This window comes from Schistocerca nitens, chromosome 3 (assembly GCF_023898315.1).
Source record: "Schistocerca nitens isolate TAMUIC-IGC-003100 chromosome 3, iqSchNite1.1, whole genome shotgun sequence".
In the NCBI taxonomy this organism is placed as follows: Eukaryota; Metazoa; Arthropoda; class Insecta; order Orthoptera; family Acrididae; genus Schistocerca; species Schistocerca nitens.
In genome coordinates, this window is record NC_064616.1 from 771151618 (window position 1) to 771166889 (window position 15272).

A 15272-nucleotide genomic window follows, 5' to 3' on the forward strand; every position below is an offset into this window, starting at 1 on the left:
TCGTCACAAGGAATATGCATCATCATCATCAGAATTCAGTTCTCTATGGGCAAGTGAAAACATTCATTCCTGTTAACACAGTGATGTTTTTGGTATGTGAATACAATGAAAAGCAACCTACCCAACACCACCTCTGTTTTATTCTCCATGTTGAAGAGATATCATTGTCTTATTCATATATTCTCTTTTCATTCCAGAGATCACTGAGTTTCATACTATTCTTCTGTAATACTTCTCCTTGTAACAGTACATATGACATTTCCTATAGGAATGGTCTTTGCACTTTTAATACAATTTTCAGTAAGTATCCTTCAGTGTCCCTCCATTTGGACTTTCTGCAGATTGTGATAATTACCTGTATGTCCTAAAAAATGCAGACGTGTCTGATTTCTCTGGCATGAAAAGAATTTAAAATTTTCTTATTATTTCCTAGTCATTACCTATTGAGCTCAACATATTCATTTTCATTATGACACTCATAGATACACCTGTTCACACTTTTCAAATTTATAAAACCATGCAAGACATATAACTAAAGGAACAGAGAATATTTATCACAGTACTAGCTCACCTGGTGCATTGGATCATAGCCCATTCCTCCATCTGCATAAGGTGGCTGTAACAAGAGTGATTATAGTTAGCAAGTTTACTTTAAGTATGCTATTACATTAACAGAACTAAGGTGTTTCTGCAATACAGACACAAACCAAAATAAACATTACATAATACAGACTAAGTTACAAAGAAGCGACTGACAGGTAAGGTACGTGAAAATTACATCAGGAAAAAAATCCTTTGGTAACAAGTATTAAATCCCAAAAATCCATCTTAAATAATAAACTATTCTTCTGTCTCACTCCAACAGATATGTTCCTAAGTAAATTTTAGTTTCTCACTGAGACCCCTTAAAAGTTACAAACAACAGATAGAGTGTATTTTGTCAACTGATTTCAACTGACAGTTAAATGGTAACTTTGTATGATCATGTATTTGACACAGAATTGTGGAGTTTAGCTTTGATTTTTACATGAAGAATGAGACTACCCCTGCAAGAATTGCCACTAGAGGCAGGTCATATGTGCTAAATTAGAGGATCAGAATGGTTTAGTGAGATAATTGAAGCTGAAAATAAAATGGTCTTTATTGAGCTGTTGATGGTGATTTGTCCGTATGTATCATTCTGTAGATACCAAACAGTGTAACTTACAGAAAAACAACAGTTTTTACCTCTAAGAAGCTGCACAAAATCACAAACTGAATATGAAATCTCTCAGTAGCAGGATAGGTTGGAAGTACAAAGACAGTAAAATTTTTCGTATATCCACAAGCAATTATTGTTATTCAGACAAATGCCAACTTCCATAACTACAATGCCCATACTCATTGAACAAAAAGAACAAACAGTCACAGGCGTGTGAGCCATACTTGTACAAAACTTTACAACAGACTGCCAGACACCATCAGAAAGTTAGAAGATGTAAACAAATTTAAAGCAGAGTTTAGAAAATTTCTATTCAAACGATGTTTTTACTCAGTAAATGACTATTTAGGCCAATAAACAATTTCTGATAATGTTTATATTAAGACAATAGTTAAAATATTGTATTTTGCCCCTAAACATTTTATTATATTTGTATATCTAATGGACAGCTGTTGGGTGTTATAAAATCTGTACTTATGAATATAATAGAGGGAAACATTCCATGTGGGAAAAATATATATAAAAACAAAGATGATGTGACTTACCAAACGAAAGCGCTGGCAGGTCGATAGACACACAAACAAACACAAACATACACACAAAATTCTAGCTTTCGCAACCAACGGTTGCCTCGTCAGGAAAGAGGGAAGGAGAGGGAAAGACGAAAGGATGTGGGTTTTAAGGGAGAGGGTAAGGAGTCATTCCAATCCCGGGAGTGGAAAGACTTACCTTAGGGGGAAAAAAGGACGGGTATACACTCGCACACACACACATATCCATCCACACATATACAGACACCAATCTTTTGAAATCTGTATATGTGTGTGTCTGTGCGCGCGAGCGCGCGCGAGAGTGTATACCCGTCCTTTTTTCCCCCTAAGGTAAGTCTTTCCGCTCCCGGAATTGGAATGATTCCTTACCCTCTCCCTTAAAACCCACACCCTTTCATCTTTCCCTCTCCTTCCCTCTTTCCTGATGAGGCAACCGTTGGTTGTGAAAGCTAGAATTGTGTGTGTATTTTTGTGTTTGTTTGTGTGTCTATCGACCTGCCAGTGCTTTCGTTTGGTAAGTCACATCATCTTTGTTTTTATATATAAAATCTGTACTTAATTATTCTAGTGTATATAAGGACTTACTGTCTAGAGAGGACAAAAATAAAGCCCAATAGAAAACAGACTAAGCAACTATAATGCCATAAGTGTATATGTATATAAAGTTGCACACACACACACACACACACACACACACACACACACACACACACACAGTTTTAAGTCAAATCACTAGGCCCTAATAATTTGTATTTTTTGGTATTGATTTTCAATCACTTTTATTATTTATGTTCCGTCAGTGTAAATGCTTCAAAAAATTATAACCTAAAAAAAAAAAAAAAAAAAAAAAGGGGGGTCTCCTATTTGCATAAGACTGCAAACTGAGTTTTTCATTAGAAAATTTGTTGTAGAAGGGAAAATTAATTCTAGATTATTTTTAAATGCTAACAATTGGATACCTGAAGGAACGTAAGCACCATTTCAAAAAGTAATTTTATCATAGTTCTGTACTATCGTCAAGCATAAAAATTCTCTCATGTCTATGCAAAATAATTGAGAAGCATTTTTTCAAAAGTCGATAAATGCTCAATTTTTCAAAATTCAAGTTTTTCTAGTTATAAATCAGACTTGTTGCCATGCATGCCCTTCTGAAATGGTTGGGTCAAAATCCAATATTTGCTGTTGCTATAGGGTGTTGAAAACTACAGCTTTGGCATAACCCAATATTTGCTCTCACCTAGTTAAAGTGATGAACACAAGCCGCACTTTGCTTCTGAAGAACTGAAGGAAGAATAACAATATAGGATGTCACTGTCAATGATAATGTGAGAGCATTTCCTGGGGAAAAAAGGCATAAACTATAGGCAAACACTTGCCATCAGAACCAGCAGTAGAGTGAGCTCCCTGCCACCGTTGGATAAGCAGCAGCCAGCAGCAATTCGCACTCTGAGCTCACTTATTTGTTTCATAGTTTAATTCTTAATTTATTTGCAAGTTGTTGGGTACTTGCATAGTTTCATTCATAAATTTTGGGCGTATTATAGTATTTGAGATTAGTAGCATCACGTTTTAGTACCTGAATAGCGTAAATCCGCGTAGTCATCAGTCATCAGTTTGTTTTGAATGGCTTGTGTGATAAAAGAAAGAAAAGAAAGGAAAAAAAATTGTTAGGGATGGATAGGGACTGCACCTGCTGTGTACCGATTCAGGAGGAATTGGCCACCATCCGTAATCAGCTGGAAGCTGTGTTGGCTGTGGTTGGAAGCCTCCAGGCTGTTGCCCTGGGCTGCAGTGCCATTGGGACACCCAAGGCGAGCACTTTGGTGCCTCTGGAACCTGTAGCATCGCCTGGGATCTCTGATGCCACTACACCTTCAGATTTGGACGTCCCTGCCGGTCGACACTTGCCTGATGGTGATTAGCAAACCGTGGCAGGGTCGCAAATCCAAGATGTGGAAAGGGTCCTTCCGGATGCCATGAAAGGTACAGAGTGCAGCCAACTGCAGGTGGTGGCACATGTCAGCACTAATGATGTGTGTCGCTATGGATTGGAATAGATTCTCTCTGGTTTCTGGCGGCTATCTGAGTTGGTGAAGACTGCCAGTCTTGCTAGTGAGATGAAGGCAGAGCTCACCATCTGCAGCATCGTCGACAGGATCGACTGCGGACCTTTGGTACAGAGCCGAGTGGAGGGTCTGAATCAGAGGCTCAGACTGTTCTGCAACCATTTAGGCCTCGACTTGCGCCATAGAGTGGTGGGGTTTCGGGTTCCAGTAAATACATCATGTGTCCACTACACACAGGACATGGCTACACGGGTAGCAGGGGCTGTGTGGTGTGGACTGGGCGGTTTTTTTATGTTAGACAGTCTTGGGAAAGATCATAAAGGGCTCCAGTCCCAAAGGGTACAGGGCAAAGAAACGACAAGAATCGACGAAGCAACAGTCAGTATTGTAGTTATAAATTGTCGTAGCTGTGTTGGAAAAATACCAGAGCTTCAAGAACTTATAGAAAGCACTGAAGCTGAAATCGTTATAGGAACAGAAAGCCAGCTAAAGCCGGAGATAAATTCTGCCAAAATTTTTACAGAAGTGTAAACCGTGGTCAGAAAGGATAGATTAAATAAAGCAGGTGGTGGTGTGTGTGTCCGTTGGTATTAGTTTATCTTGTAGTGAAGTTGAAATAGATAGTTCCTGTGAATTACTATGGGTAGAGGTTATACTCAACAGCTGTACCAAAATAATAATTGGCTCCTTCTACCAACCCCTGACTTAGATGATATAATAGCTGAACGCTTCAAAGAAAACTTGAATCTCATTATAAATAAGTACCCCACTCATACAGTGGAGACTTCAATCTAACCTCGATTTGTTGGTGAAAATACATGTTCAAAGCCAGTGGTAGACAGAAAACATCTTCCGAAATTGTACATAATGCTTTCTCTGACAATTACTTTGAACAATTAGTTCATGAGCCCACACGAATTGTAAATGGTTGTGAGAACACACTTTATCTCTTAGCCACAAATAATTCTGATCTAATAGAGAGCATAAAGATGGGTACATGGATTAGTGAACACAAGGTCATTGTAGCGAGGCTCAAAACCATATCAACCAAAACCACTAAAAATAAATGCAAAATATATCTATTTAAAACAGCAGATAAAAATTCACTTGATGCCTTCCCAAGAGAGAGTCTCCATTCCTTCCAAGCTAATTATGTAAGTGAAGACCAGATATGGCTCAAATTCAAAGATACAGTATCGACAGCAATAGATAGATTCATACCGCATAAGTTAATAAGAGAAGGGACTGATCCACCATAGTACACAAAACACGTCAGAACACTGTCATAGAAGCAACGAAAAAAGCATGCCAAATTCAGAACAACGTAAAATCCCCAAGACTGCATAAATTTCATGGAAGCTCGAAATTTAGCGCAGACATCAATGCGAGATGCTTTTAATAGTTTCCACAATGAAATATTGTCTAAAAATATGGTAGAAAACCCAAAGAGATTCTGTTCTTATGTAAAGTACACCAGTGGCAAAAAACATTCAATACTGTCACTGCGCAATAGCAATGGAAATGGAAATGTTACCAATGACGGTGCCACTAAAGTGGAGTTACTAAATACAGTTTTCCATAATTCCTTCCCAAAAGAAGATGAAGTAAATATTCCAGAATTCGAAACAAGAACAGGTGTTAGCATGAGTGACATGAAAGTAGATATCTTAGGTGTTGCAAAATAACTCAAATCACTTGAGAAAGGCAAGTCTTCCAGTCCAGATGGTATACCAATCAGGTTCCTTTCACAGTATGCAGACACAATAACACCTTTCTTAGCAATCATATACAGCTGCTCACTTGATGAAAGGTCTGTTCCTGAAGACTGGAAAGTAGCACAGGTCATACCAATATTCAAGAAAGGAAATAGGAGTAACCCATTGAATTACAGACCCATATCACTGACCTCATTGAATTACAGACCCATATCATTGACCTCAATTTGAAGTAGGATTTTGGAGCATATACTGTACTCTAACATTATGAATCACCTTGAAGAAAATGACTTATTGATACATAACCAACACGGATTCAGAAAATATCATTCTTGTGCAACATGGCTAGCTCTTTATTTCCATGAAGTAATGAGTGCTGTCGACAAGGGATCTCAGATCAATTCCAGAATGCTTTTGATACCATTCCTCACAAGCGACTATTAATCAAATTTTGTGCATATGGAGTATCGTCTCAGTTGTGTGACTGGATTTATGATTTCTTCTCAGAGAGGTCACAGTTCGTAGCGACAGACGGTTAATCATCAAGTATAACAGAAGTGATATCTGGCGTTCTGCATGGTAGTGTCATAGGCCCTCTGCTGTTCCTGATTTACATAAATGATCTAGGTGATAATCTGAGCACCCCCCTTAGATTGTTTGCAGACGATGCTGTAATTTACTGCCTAGTAAAATCATCAGATGATCAATTCCTATTACAAAATGATCTAGAGAGAATTTCCATATGGTGTGAAAAGTGGCAATTAGCACTAAACAAATAAAAGTGCGAGGTCATCCACATGGGTACTAAAAGAAATATGATAAATTTTGGGTATACGATAAAGTGCACAAATCTAAGGGCTGTCAATTTGACTAAATATCTAGGAATTACAATTACGAGCAACTTAAATTGGAAAGACCACATAGATAATATTGTGGGGAAGGCAAAACAAAGACTGTGCTTTGTTGGCAGAACACTTAGAAGATTTGACAAACCCACTAAAGAGACAGCCTACATTACACCTGTCCGTCATCTGCTGGAATATTGCTGCATGGTATGCGATCCTTACTAGGTGTGATTGACGGAGGACATCGAAAAAGTACAAAGAAGGGCAGCTCGTTTCGTGTTATCGCACAATAGGGGTGAGAGTGTCACTGATATGATACGCGAGTTGGGGTTGCAGTCACTGAAACAAAGGCGGTTTTCTTTGCAGCGGATCTATTTATGAAATTTCAATCACCAGCTTTCTCTTCTGAATGGGTAAATATTTTGTTGACACCCACCTATGAATGGAGAAATGATCATCATAATAAAGTAAGAGAAATCAGAGCTCAAACGGAAAGATTTAGGTGTTCCTTTCTCCCACATGCTATTCGAGAGTGAAATGGTAGAGTAGTATGAAAATGGTCTGATGAACCCTCTGCCAGGCACTCAAGAGTGAATTGCAGAGTCACGATGTAGATGTAGATTTACACAAAAACATTAACTCGTGATTATTACTCAGTCCAAGCCAGCTTTGTCACAGAGAAGTTAGCAATAAAAGAGTAAGTTGATAAACAATGAAATGGAGATCAATACAAGTGATTCACAAAATAGTATACATGTAACTGAATGCTCAAGTGACAGGAAGTCCAGGTCGAGACAAATGATCCAAGAAGTCCAAATGGGCTAACAAACAAGCCAGTGAACCCAAAAGCCTTACGAAGAAAAGAATGCAGAGCAGCTGATCTCACTTATGATATCATCACAACTTTTCATCATCATGTAAGTACTTTAAAGAAAACAGATTAGGATCAGTTATTACTAGAATACATATTAATCATGTCACCAAACCACAGGGACGTCAAGAAAAAAGCAAAAAGGAAAAAGGAAGTATACTGGTTTGAAAAGTATAACATAAGGAAATCAAATGGCCAGACAGTAGTACATGCATGTGCCACAACACTTCAAGCAACATCAGGGGTACCCAAAAACAGACTATCAGATTTGGTCAATAAATTTCATGTAAGAGGGAAGTCACTGACACAAAACCAAGCAAGAGACCACAGTATTACTAAAGGTAAAAAAGTTATACAAGCTATGAAGAATGACATCAAGACATATAGGTGTAGAAAGAGCCATTGTTCACGGAAAAGGTCCAAAAGAGGATATTTCATATCAAAGCTGAACACAGTCAATATGTGAAAACACTTTTTTTTTTTAAATAAACTGAATCGTCAGGTCTTCCTACTTGCTCATTATTAAAATACAAACATACCTTCTATCACTAATTTAATGTGTCATTTAAAAAATCACCATACAGATACTCGCTCAACATCCAAGACTGGTCTAATGAAATTAAAAAAAGGAATGTCATCTAGAGAAAAAGACTCAATAACAAACCACAGGTTGCACAAACTTAAAGCAAAAATGTTCTGTGCAATAGTGAAGGAGGAAAATCCAAATGTGAAAGTATATTTCTATATACAACAGAATCAACTGATACCAAAGATCATCTTAGGTTAGGTATTCTATTCAAGACTCAGTTGGTTATATTATTTGTGTATTATGATTAACTCCTGAGCACAGACAAAGGAAATGATTGTTTTTGTATTTGGCTTGAAACAGAAGGAGCAAAGGGATGATCTATTGGATTTTCTGAGAAACCTTGAGGCATCCAAGCCAGAAAATGGTCTAGATGAAATTAATATATTTTCTGACTCCTGTATCAGTCAAAATAAAAATACAGCAATGATATGCACACTAATGGCCTTCATAGAAGTAAACAGAAAATTCAATAAGCTGGTACATTATTTCCCTATTCATGGTCACAGCTATATGCCTCCTGAAGAAGTGTTTGGTAGAGTGGAAAAAGAGTAGGCCCCCTACCAAAAAAGGAAGATATTCTTTCACCGACTCAGTACTATAAAGTGGCATTGTCAATATAATAATAAAGATTGGGAAGCAAAGTATCTCAAGTCCAGTGCACTGAAGTGCTCAGTAGATTTCCAGTTCAGTATTGTTGTAGCCAGTATTTTGTGTTGTATTTCAATAGTGTTGATTGCTATTCTGCACTTCTGCTTATGAAAAATTTATGGAAAAGTATGATAATAATGTGTGACATTGCAGTACATTATTGTATTTCTATGCTAAATGAATGATAAAGTAACTTTCTTATCTTTAACATTAGTTACAAAGAAAGATACAGCAAAACACTGAATGTGTATATTAACAAAACTTTTAAGATCCATCTTGGCATTTATGGGCTTTGAAAAAACTCAGAATCTTTGCTCCTCTATGCTGATATAAAAATGAAATTTTTAGAAAAGTCAAACGCACAGTCAGAATTGTGTCTACAAAACCAATGTAGATGTTAAATTATCCCCTTTATATAAATAGTATTTGTATATAAGATTTTAAACAATGTGTTTCCTCAAAAATTTATTTTTTCAGATTTATCAACTTTTGAAAAAAAAAAATCCTCAACTGGCCAATATTCTTTGAGATCATACTCATCTTAGTATTAGTAAACATAACTAAACTCAAAATTTCTCGTGATATCCAACAAATGAACATTCAACATGACAGTTATTTTGGAAAAGATTTGAATTTTTATAATCAATACAATTCCGGAATTAAAAAAAGTAAAATTTTTAGACACTGTAAATTTTACTTAGTAATAAACTTGGGATTTATGGGGCAACTCTGACTTACTTACAAGTGACATATGTTTCAAACATGTAGCAGTACCTGTGAACCTGACATTGAGGAATTGTAATCTCCACCATTCATATTCATATTATACCCCATGCTGTCTTGGGGGCCGCCAGGGGGAGCAGGGGACATCATTGGAGTCGGCGTCCCTTGAGGTGCTGGACCCATGGTATATGGAGAGGCACCTAAGCAAACAATTCAGTAACATAGAACACAATGTTCTGTGATCAGTGAATATCTCACAAAGATGTTCTCAATCATCTGATGACTCAGGAGAAAAAATTACCCACATAAAATCTTAATCAGTATCGTCACATATATCATAGACAGTTATTTAGCTCAAGCTACCAGCTTCATAGTGATATAAACAAAAGTTGTTTATCATCGTAATACTAATTAAATTTCCTGATCTTGAGCCATCTTATAAACACTTAACTTTCATCATAAACAATGTATGTATTTCAATTGTTAATCAAGTATAATTGATGTTTGAAACAAACTGAACTAAAATGGTCAAGTGAAGACAGGTACAGCAACTGTTATTGGCAAAAGTTGACATGGCTTGGTTATTGTTGATAACATGGAATAGATGGCAGTCATACAGAATTTAAGGTGTCCAGAACTATAGTTTTTATCTCCACAAGATGCTCCTGCCCAGCAATTTAATCTGTGTACTGTATTATTGCACTAACATTTTCCTTTAATTGTGGTAATTTGCTTATGAATATCAGGATTTAGTATCCTCACATAAATACAGAACACTCACAAAAAGCAATCTGTCAAATAATTGCATTTACATTGGTCCTGCATGTTTTCTAAGTGTCATCTACCAACCTTTCATCAGAAGACATTTTATAGCTATCTTAATATAAAGAGAAATAATCAATTTCTGAAAATATAATGTAGTTGGATAGATAAAAAGATCTACTCACCAACACACATGTGAAAAGGTATTATGTATGCAAGCTTTCAGAGCTAGTGGCACCTGTTTCTGGCAGAAGGGTTTAGGGGGAAGGAAGAGGGGTGAAGGAGAATGGCTGGAGAGATTTAGGAAAAGGTGTAGAATTCAGAAAAGTCACCCAGAACCCCATGTAAGGTGAGACATACCAGACGGGATTCCTTCTCATCCCATCCAGTAAGACTCCCCTTACCTGAGGTTCTGGGGGACTTCTGAACTCTACCCGTAGTACCTTTTTTGTATATGTGTTGTCCTGCCACCCCTTGTTGAACAGATTCTTTTATCCCTCCAACTACATTAATATTAATGGAGGAACATATCAAGATGATATTCTTATTTAGAATTTTAAAAAGTATTATATGTAATTTCATACCTAATAAACTTCAAGAATAAAAAATCTTTGAAAATGAATAAGGCAACTTAGTCATGATATCATACATAGCAAAGTAGGCAATACACTAAATACTGTTCAGAAAATAGTTCGATGCATTAATGAACATCAACCATGTATAGCATTGTGAAACAGAAAAACAGTTTTAGTGAATTATGTGAGACACTAGTAGTTTAACAACATGATCAAAAATTTTTAACATTTTTTTTAACAATGAAATTTGCCAAACAGCCAAGCAATTGAGATTTTATTTTATTTTCGCTACAAGTTTCAGCAATTCACTATGCTATCTTCAGGCTCCATATACACCTCTGAAAAACAATCAATATTGGCATACTGTGGCCAGATGTTTCTGGATGTCGTGAATTCATAGTTCAAGTGCTTCCTTCAAAGACTTAACTGCAACTCCTACATCCATAATAGATCAACAGAGACACTGTATCAACAGAGATATGGTCAAAATCAGTCAGAATCTAGCAAGCAGAATTTTTCCACTTCTCTCTTTGGCAGCAGATTTCTTGGCAGTAGAATAAAAAATGGGTCAAAAACCTATGAAAGGCCAGGCCTTTAAAGTGGAGCTGGTTTGTTTGAATCCCAGTGTCATGATTCTGAGACACTGCTCTTATGACATTCAGCAGAGAGATTGAAGAACCTGTTTGAGCTACAGCAGTGCTACACGATTCTGTAGTAATATCTCTAATAGTATCTCTAGTAAAATCTTTTGATATAGTGTTGCTATGCACCCATCTTGCAAGAGGTAAGACCTCAAATCATTGAGAAACCTTTAACAACCTCCATGAATCATAATATCTGCATATTTGTGGAATCAATAAGTCAAAATTAAATACATGTAAGGGGAAAGTAAAGGAATTACATAGGAAAATGATCCTTTCACTTTTAATATTGCTTTGGATTGAGATTAAGCATGAAGTGTGAACCTGAAGGAATTATGTTGCACCATTTAACTTATTTCTACACAAAAAATTCTTGCTACTGGAAATGTGAAAGCCACATGTAATGAAACTCAAAAGAATGTGTTTTGGGCCAACTGACAGTTAGCTCTTAGATGGATTATACATGGAAACATACTTGCTAGATGATATCAGCAATATTCAACTGTTGTAAATATGGTCGTAAACCAGCACATTAAAGTTCAATGTTTTGACAAAATGAGGTCATATTAGCACTATACGAAACTGAATAAACATTTACTCTGCTATTGGCATGAAATGAATCCATGAAAGACTCCAGAGATTTCAAGGACACACAAAGGAAGGCTACATAAATGAAGGTTTTGTGCTTAATTTGCCATTTACTGTTCGAAATGATCCATCATCTGGGTGCTATTTGACTGAATTTTACGAAGACGAAAAGACAACATATTGTAACATATTTGGCATTACAAACTGAAACTTTGACATGTGATGGATTAACTGACAAAGAATTAGTGTGTTGATATTATTTTACAGCTGAGTGGGAGGATATTTACATAATTATGGTAATTACACAAAGATGATCTTGACATCTTTTCTTATTTTACAAAATATCAGCCTGTCTTACCAGCAGCTTTCTTCGCTGCATATAAGTTGGCTTCCTCTTGTGCTTTTCCAATGTTTTTCTTGTAGCGAATTCTCTTGTTTCCAAACCAGTTGGATACCTGAAATGTGGGAATGAAACACATAATAAAATGCTCATGTGTAATAATTAGATTTTAAAATGAGATGAATTGTAAAGAATTTAAGTCCGTGACATAGTAACTACCACTTAAAACCCAATTAAAAAATCTCATAAAAGTTACCTGTGAAACTGTTATTCCACATTTCCTTGCAAGCTCTTCCTTTGCCTCTTCAGATGGGTAAGGATTGCTTAAGTGTGAATAAAAATACTCATTCAGGATTTCAGAAGCCTGTTTGCTAAAGTTTCTTCTCTTCCTCCTACATAAACAGACAAGTTGTGCAATTTTAAAATTATTGTAAGTACAAATGTAAATACACTGTAATTCCCATCCAGCATTTCAACAATGTTAACACATGAAGTATTCATTTTCAGCTGACCAAGCATCCAGAGCTATTGGTGTACAAATCTATGCATTGGTGGGTTCACCAACTTATAAAAACAATACTCATTTCTATCACTCTCAAATTTTTCGCCACAAAAACTAGTTCTGCTCAATGGTAATAACAACAAGCAAAATTGTTTTAAGCATTCAAGCAGCAACATAAATCATTTGTAATTTCTCATTTTGACTATTTTAAACATGTATTATCTTTTTCTTCACAGTTTTATGTATGGTGTGGGTACAGGAAGGGGGGCCAAGAATTTTAACTTTCTACATCCACATACATATTCTGCAAGTCATCATACAGTGCTTGGCAGGGGGTACCCTGTACCATCACTATTCATTTTGTTTCCCGTTACACTCGCAAACAGAGTGAGGGAAAAACAACTGTCTGTATGCCTCTGTATGAGACCAAATTTTTCATATCTTATCTTCATGGTCCTTATGAAGATCCACATTCATCAGGAAATGTCATAAATTTAAGAACATAGACATTCATAAATTTTGCCTGAAACAGCATATGGAAGCATGTGCAACAGAAGTAGAATTTCATAAAAAATCATTCATAATATTAAGTGTAGATCAAGCACCTGCAGGTAACTTTAATCTGCTCATTAACCACCTTGAAGCTGTACTGGCCCATTCAACAGCCAAAAACAAAGAAATAGTGGTTGCTGGTGACTTCAATATAGATTTCCTTTAAAGACTCTCCCAATAAGAACTTATTTGAGTTAGTAACACTATCATTCAACTTAATTCCCACTGTAAGGTTCCCAACTAGGGTAGCCAATTGCTCACAAACAGCCATTGATAATATCTTTATACAAAAGTCCAATGAACAGATTTATATTACAAAACCAATAGTCAATGGCCTCTCAGACCATGACATGCAGTTCCTACTGTTAAATGTTAACAATGAACAGGATATAAAATCTGTTAAATCTGAACTCAAGAGGGTAAGCAATAAACCAAAAATTGATTATTTTAGGGCACTCCTCAGAGACATTCACTGGAGTGATGATTACAGTGCTCATGGCATGAATGAAAAATATAACACTTTTGCTAACAAAGTGCTTACCTTATTTGAACACTGTTTTCCCCCAAAACTAACCAAAGTTAGAGCAAAGTCTACAAAGAAGCCATGGATTACTCAAGAAATAGAGGTATCTTGTAAAACAAAAAGAAAACTATATCTGTCAATCCAAAACAGTTCTGATGTTGGTACTATAGCACATTACGAGAAATATTGCAAAATATTAAAGACAGTAATACGGACATCAAAGCAAATACAGTACAAGGAAAAGATAGTCATATCAGATAACAAAATAAAGGCAATATGGGATATAGTGAAGGAGGAGACCGGTAGAACCAGACATGAAGAAGGGCAAATAGCATTAAGAGAAAATGATACATTGGTGACGAATGTGTATAGTGTTGCAGAACTTTTTAACAAACATTTTATAAGTGTTACTGAAAAGATGGGGTTGTCAGGTTCTGTAGATGCTGCCATGGGATACCTCAGACTAGGCATTTCAAGCAACTTCCATAATATGAAGTAATGTCCATCATAAAATCTTTAAAATCAAAAACATCTAGTGGGTATGATGAAATATAAGCAAAGTTAATTTAAAAATGTGATTCTGAGTTAAGTAACGTATTAAGCTATCTATGTAACCAGTCATTCATCAGTGGAATATTTCCTGAATGGTTCAAATATGCTGAAGTTAGGCCACTGTTTAAGAAGGGAGATAAAGAAATAGCATCAAATTTCCATCCAATTTCACTTTTGCCAGTATTCTCAAAAATTTTAGAAAAGGTAATATACAATCAGCTTTATAACCATCTTATCACAAATAACATACTGTCAATGTCGCAGTTTGGATTTCTAAAGGGTTCTGGTATTGAGAAGGCGATCTACACTTACAGTGAAAATGTACTTAATTCACCAGACAAAAAAAATTGCAGGCAACTGGTATATTTTGTGATCTGTCAAAGGCATTTGACTGTGTAAATCACAATATCCTTTTAAGTAAATTAGAATATTATGGTGTAACAGGAAATGATGCAAAATGGTTCAAATCTTATATCTCTGGCAGGAAACAAAGGTTGTTATTAGGAAAGAGACATGTATTAAGCTATCAGGCATCATCCAACTGGGAACTAATTACACATGGGATCCCACAAGGTTTCATCTTAGGGCCCTTAATTTTTCTTGTGTATATCAATGACCTTTCATCGGTAACATTACCAGATTCCAAGTTTGTTTGGTTTGCCGATGATACAAACATTGAAATAAATTGCAAATCAAGTGTAGTCTTAGAAAGCTCAGCTAATAAAATATTTGTGGACATTAATCACTGGTTCCTAGCCAATTCTTTGTCACTAAACTCTGATGAAACAACTTGCATGCAGTTCAGAACTTGTAGTAAAGGGTGTCCCATGAGTATATTCCTAACATATGATGACAAGCAGATAGGAGAAGTGGACAGCATTAAATTCTTGGGATTACAGCTTGATAATGAATTCAACTGGGAGGAGCACACCACAGAACTGCTGAAGCATCTCAACAAACCTCTATTTGCAATGCAAATTCTGTCAGACATAGGGGATATAAAAATGAAAAAGCTGGCATACTATGCT

The 15272-nt window shown here is 36.1% G+C and overlaps 1 protein-coding gene across 4 annotated transcripts in view; it reads right to left on the minus strand.

Moving 5' to 3' along the window:
* LOC126248772 (homeobox protein extradenticle) overlaps positions 1 to 15272 on the minus strand; it is a 393886-nt gene that overhangs the window by 85008 nt on the left and 293606 nt on the right. For all 4 annotated transcript variants that reach the window (XM_049950135.1, XM_049950134.1, XM_049950136.1 and 1 more), the window contains exons 5-8: positions 12372 to 12507; positions 12134 to 12230; positions 9261 to 9409; positions 572 to 616 (exon numbers count right to left, since the gene is read on the minus strand). In XM_049950135.1, the coding sequence (XP_049806092.1) occupies positions 572 to 616; positions 9261 to 9409; positions 12134 to 12230; positions 12372 to 12507 (427 nt within the window). The remainder of the gene's footprint in view (positions 1 to 571; positions 617 to 9260; positions 9410 to 12133; positions 12231 to 12371; positions 12508 to 15272) is intronic.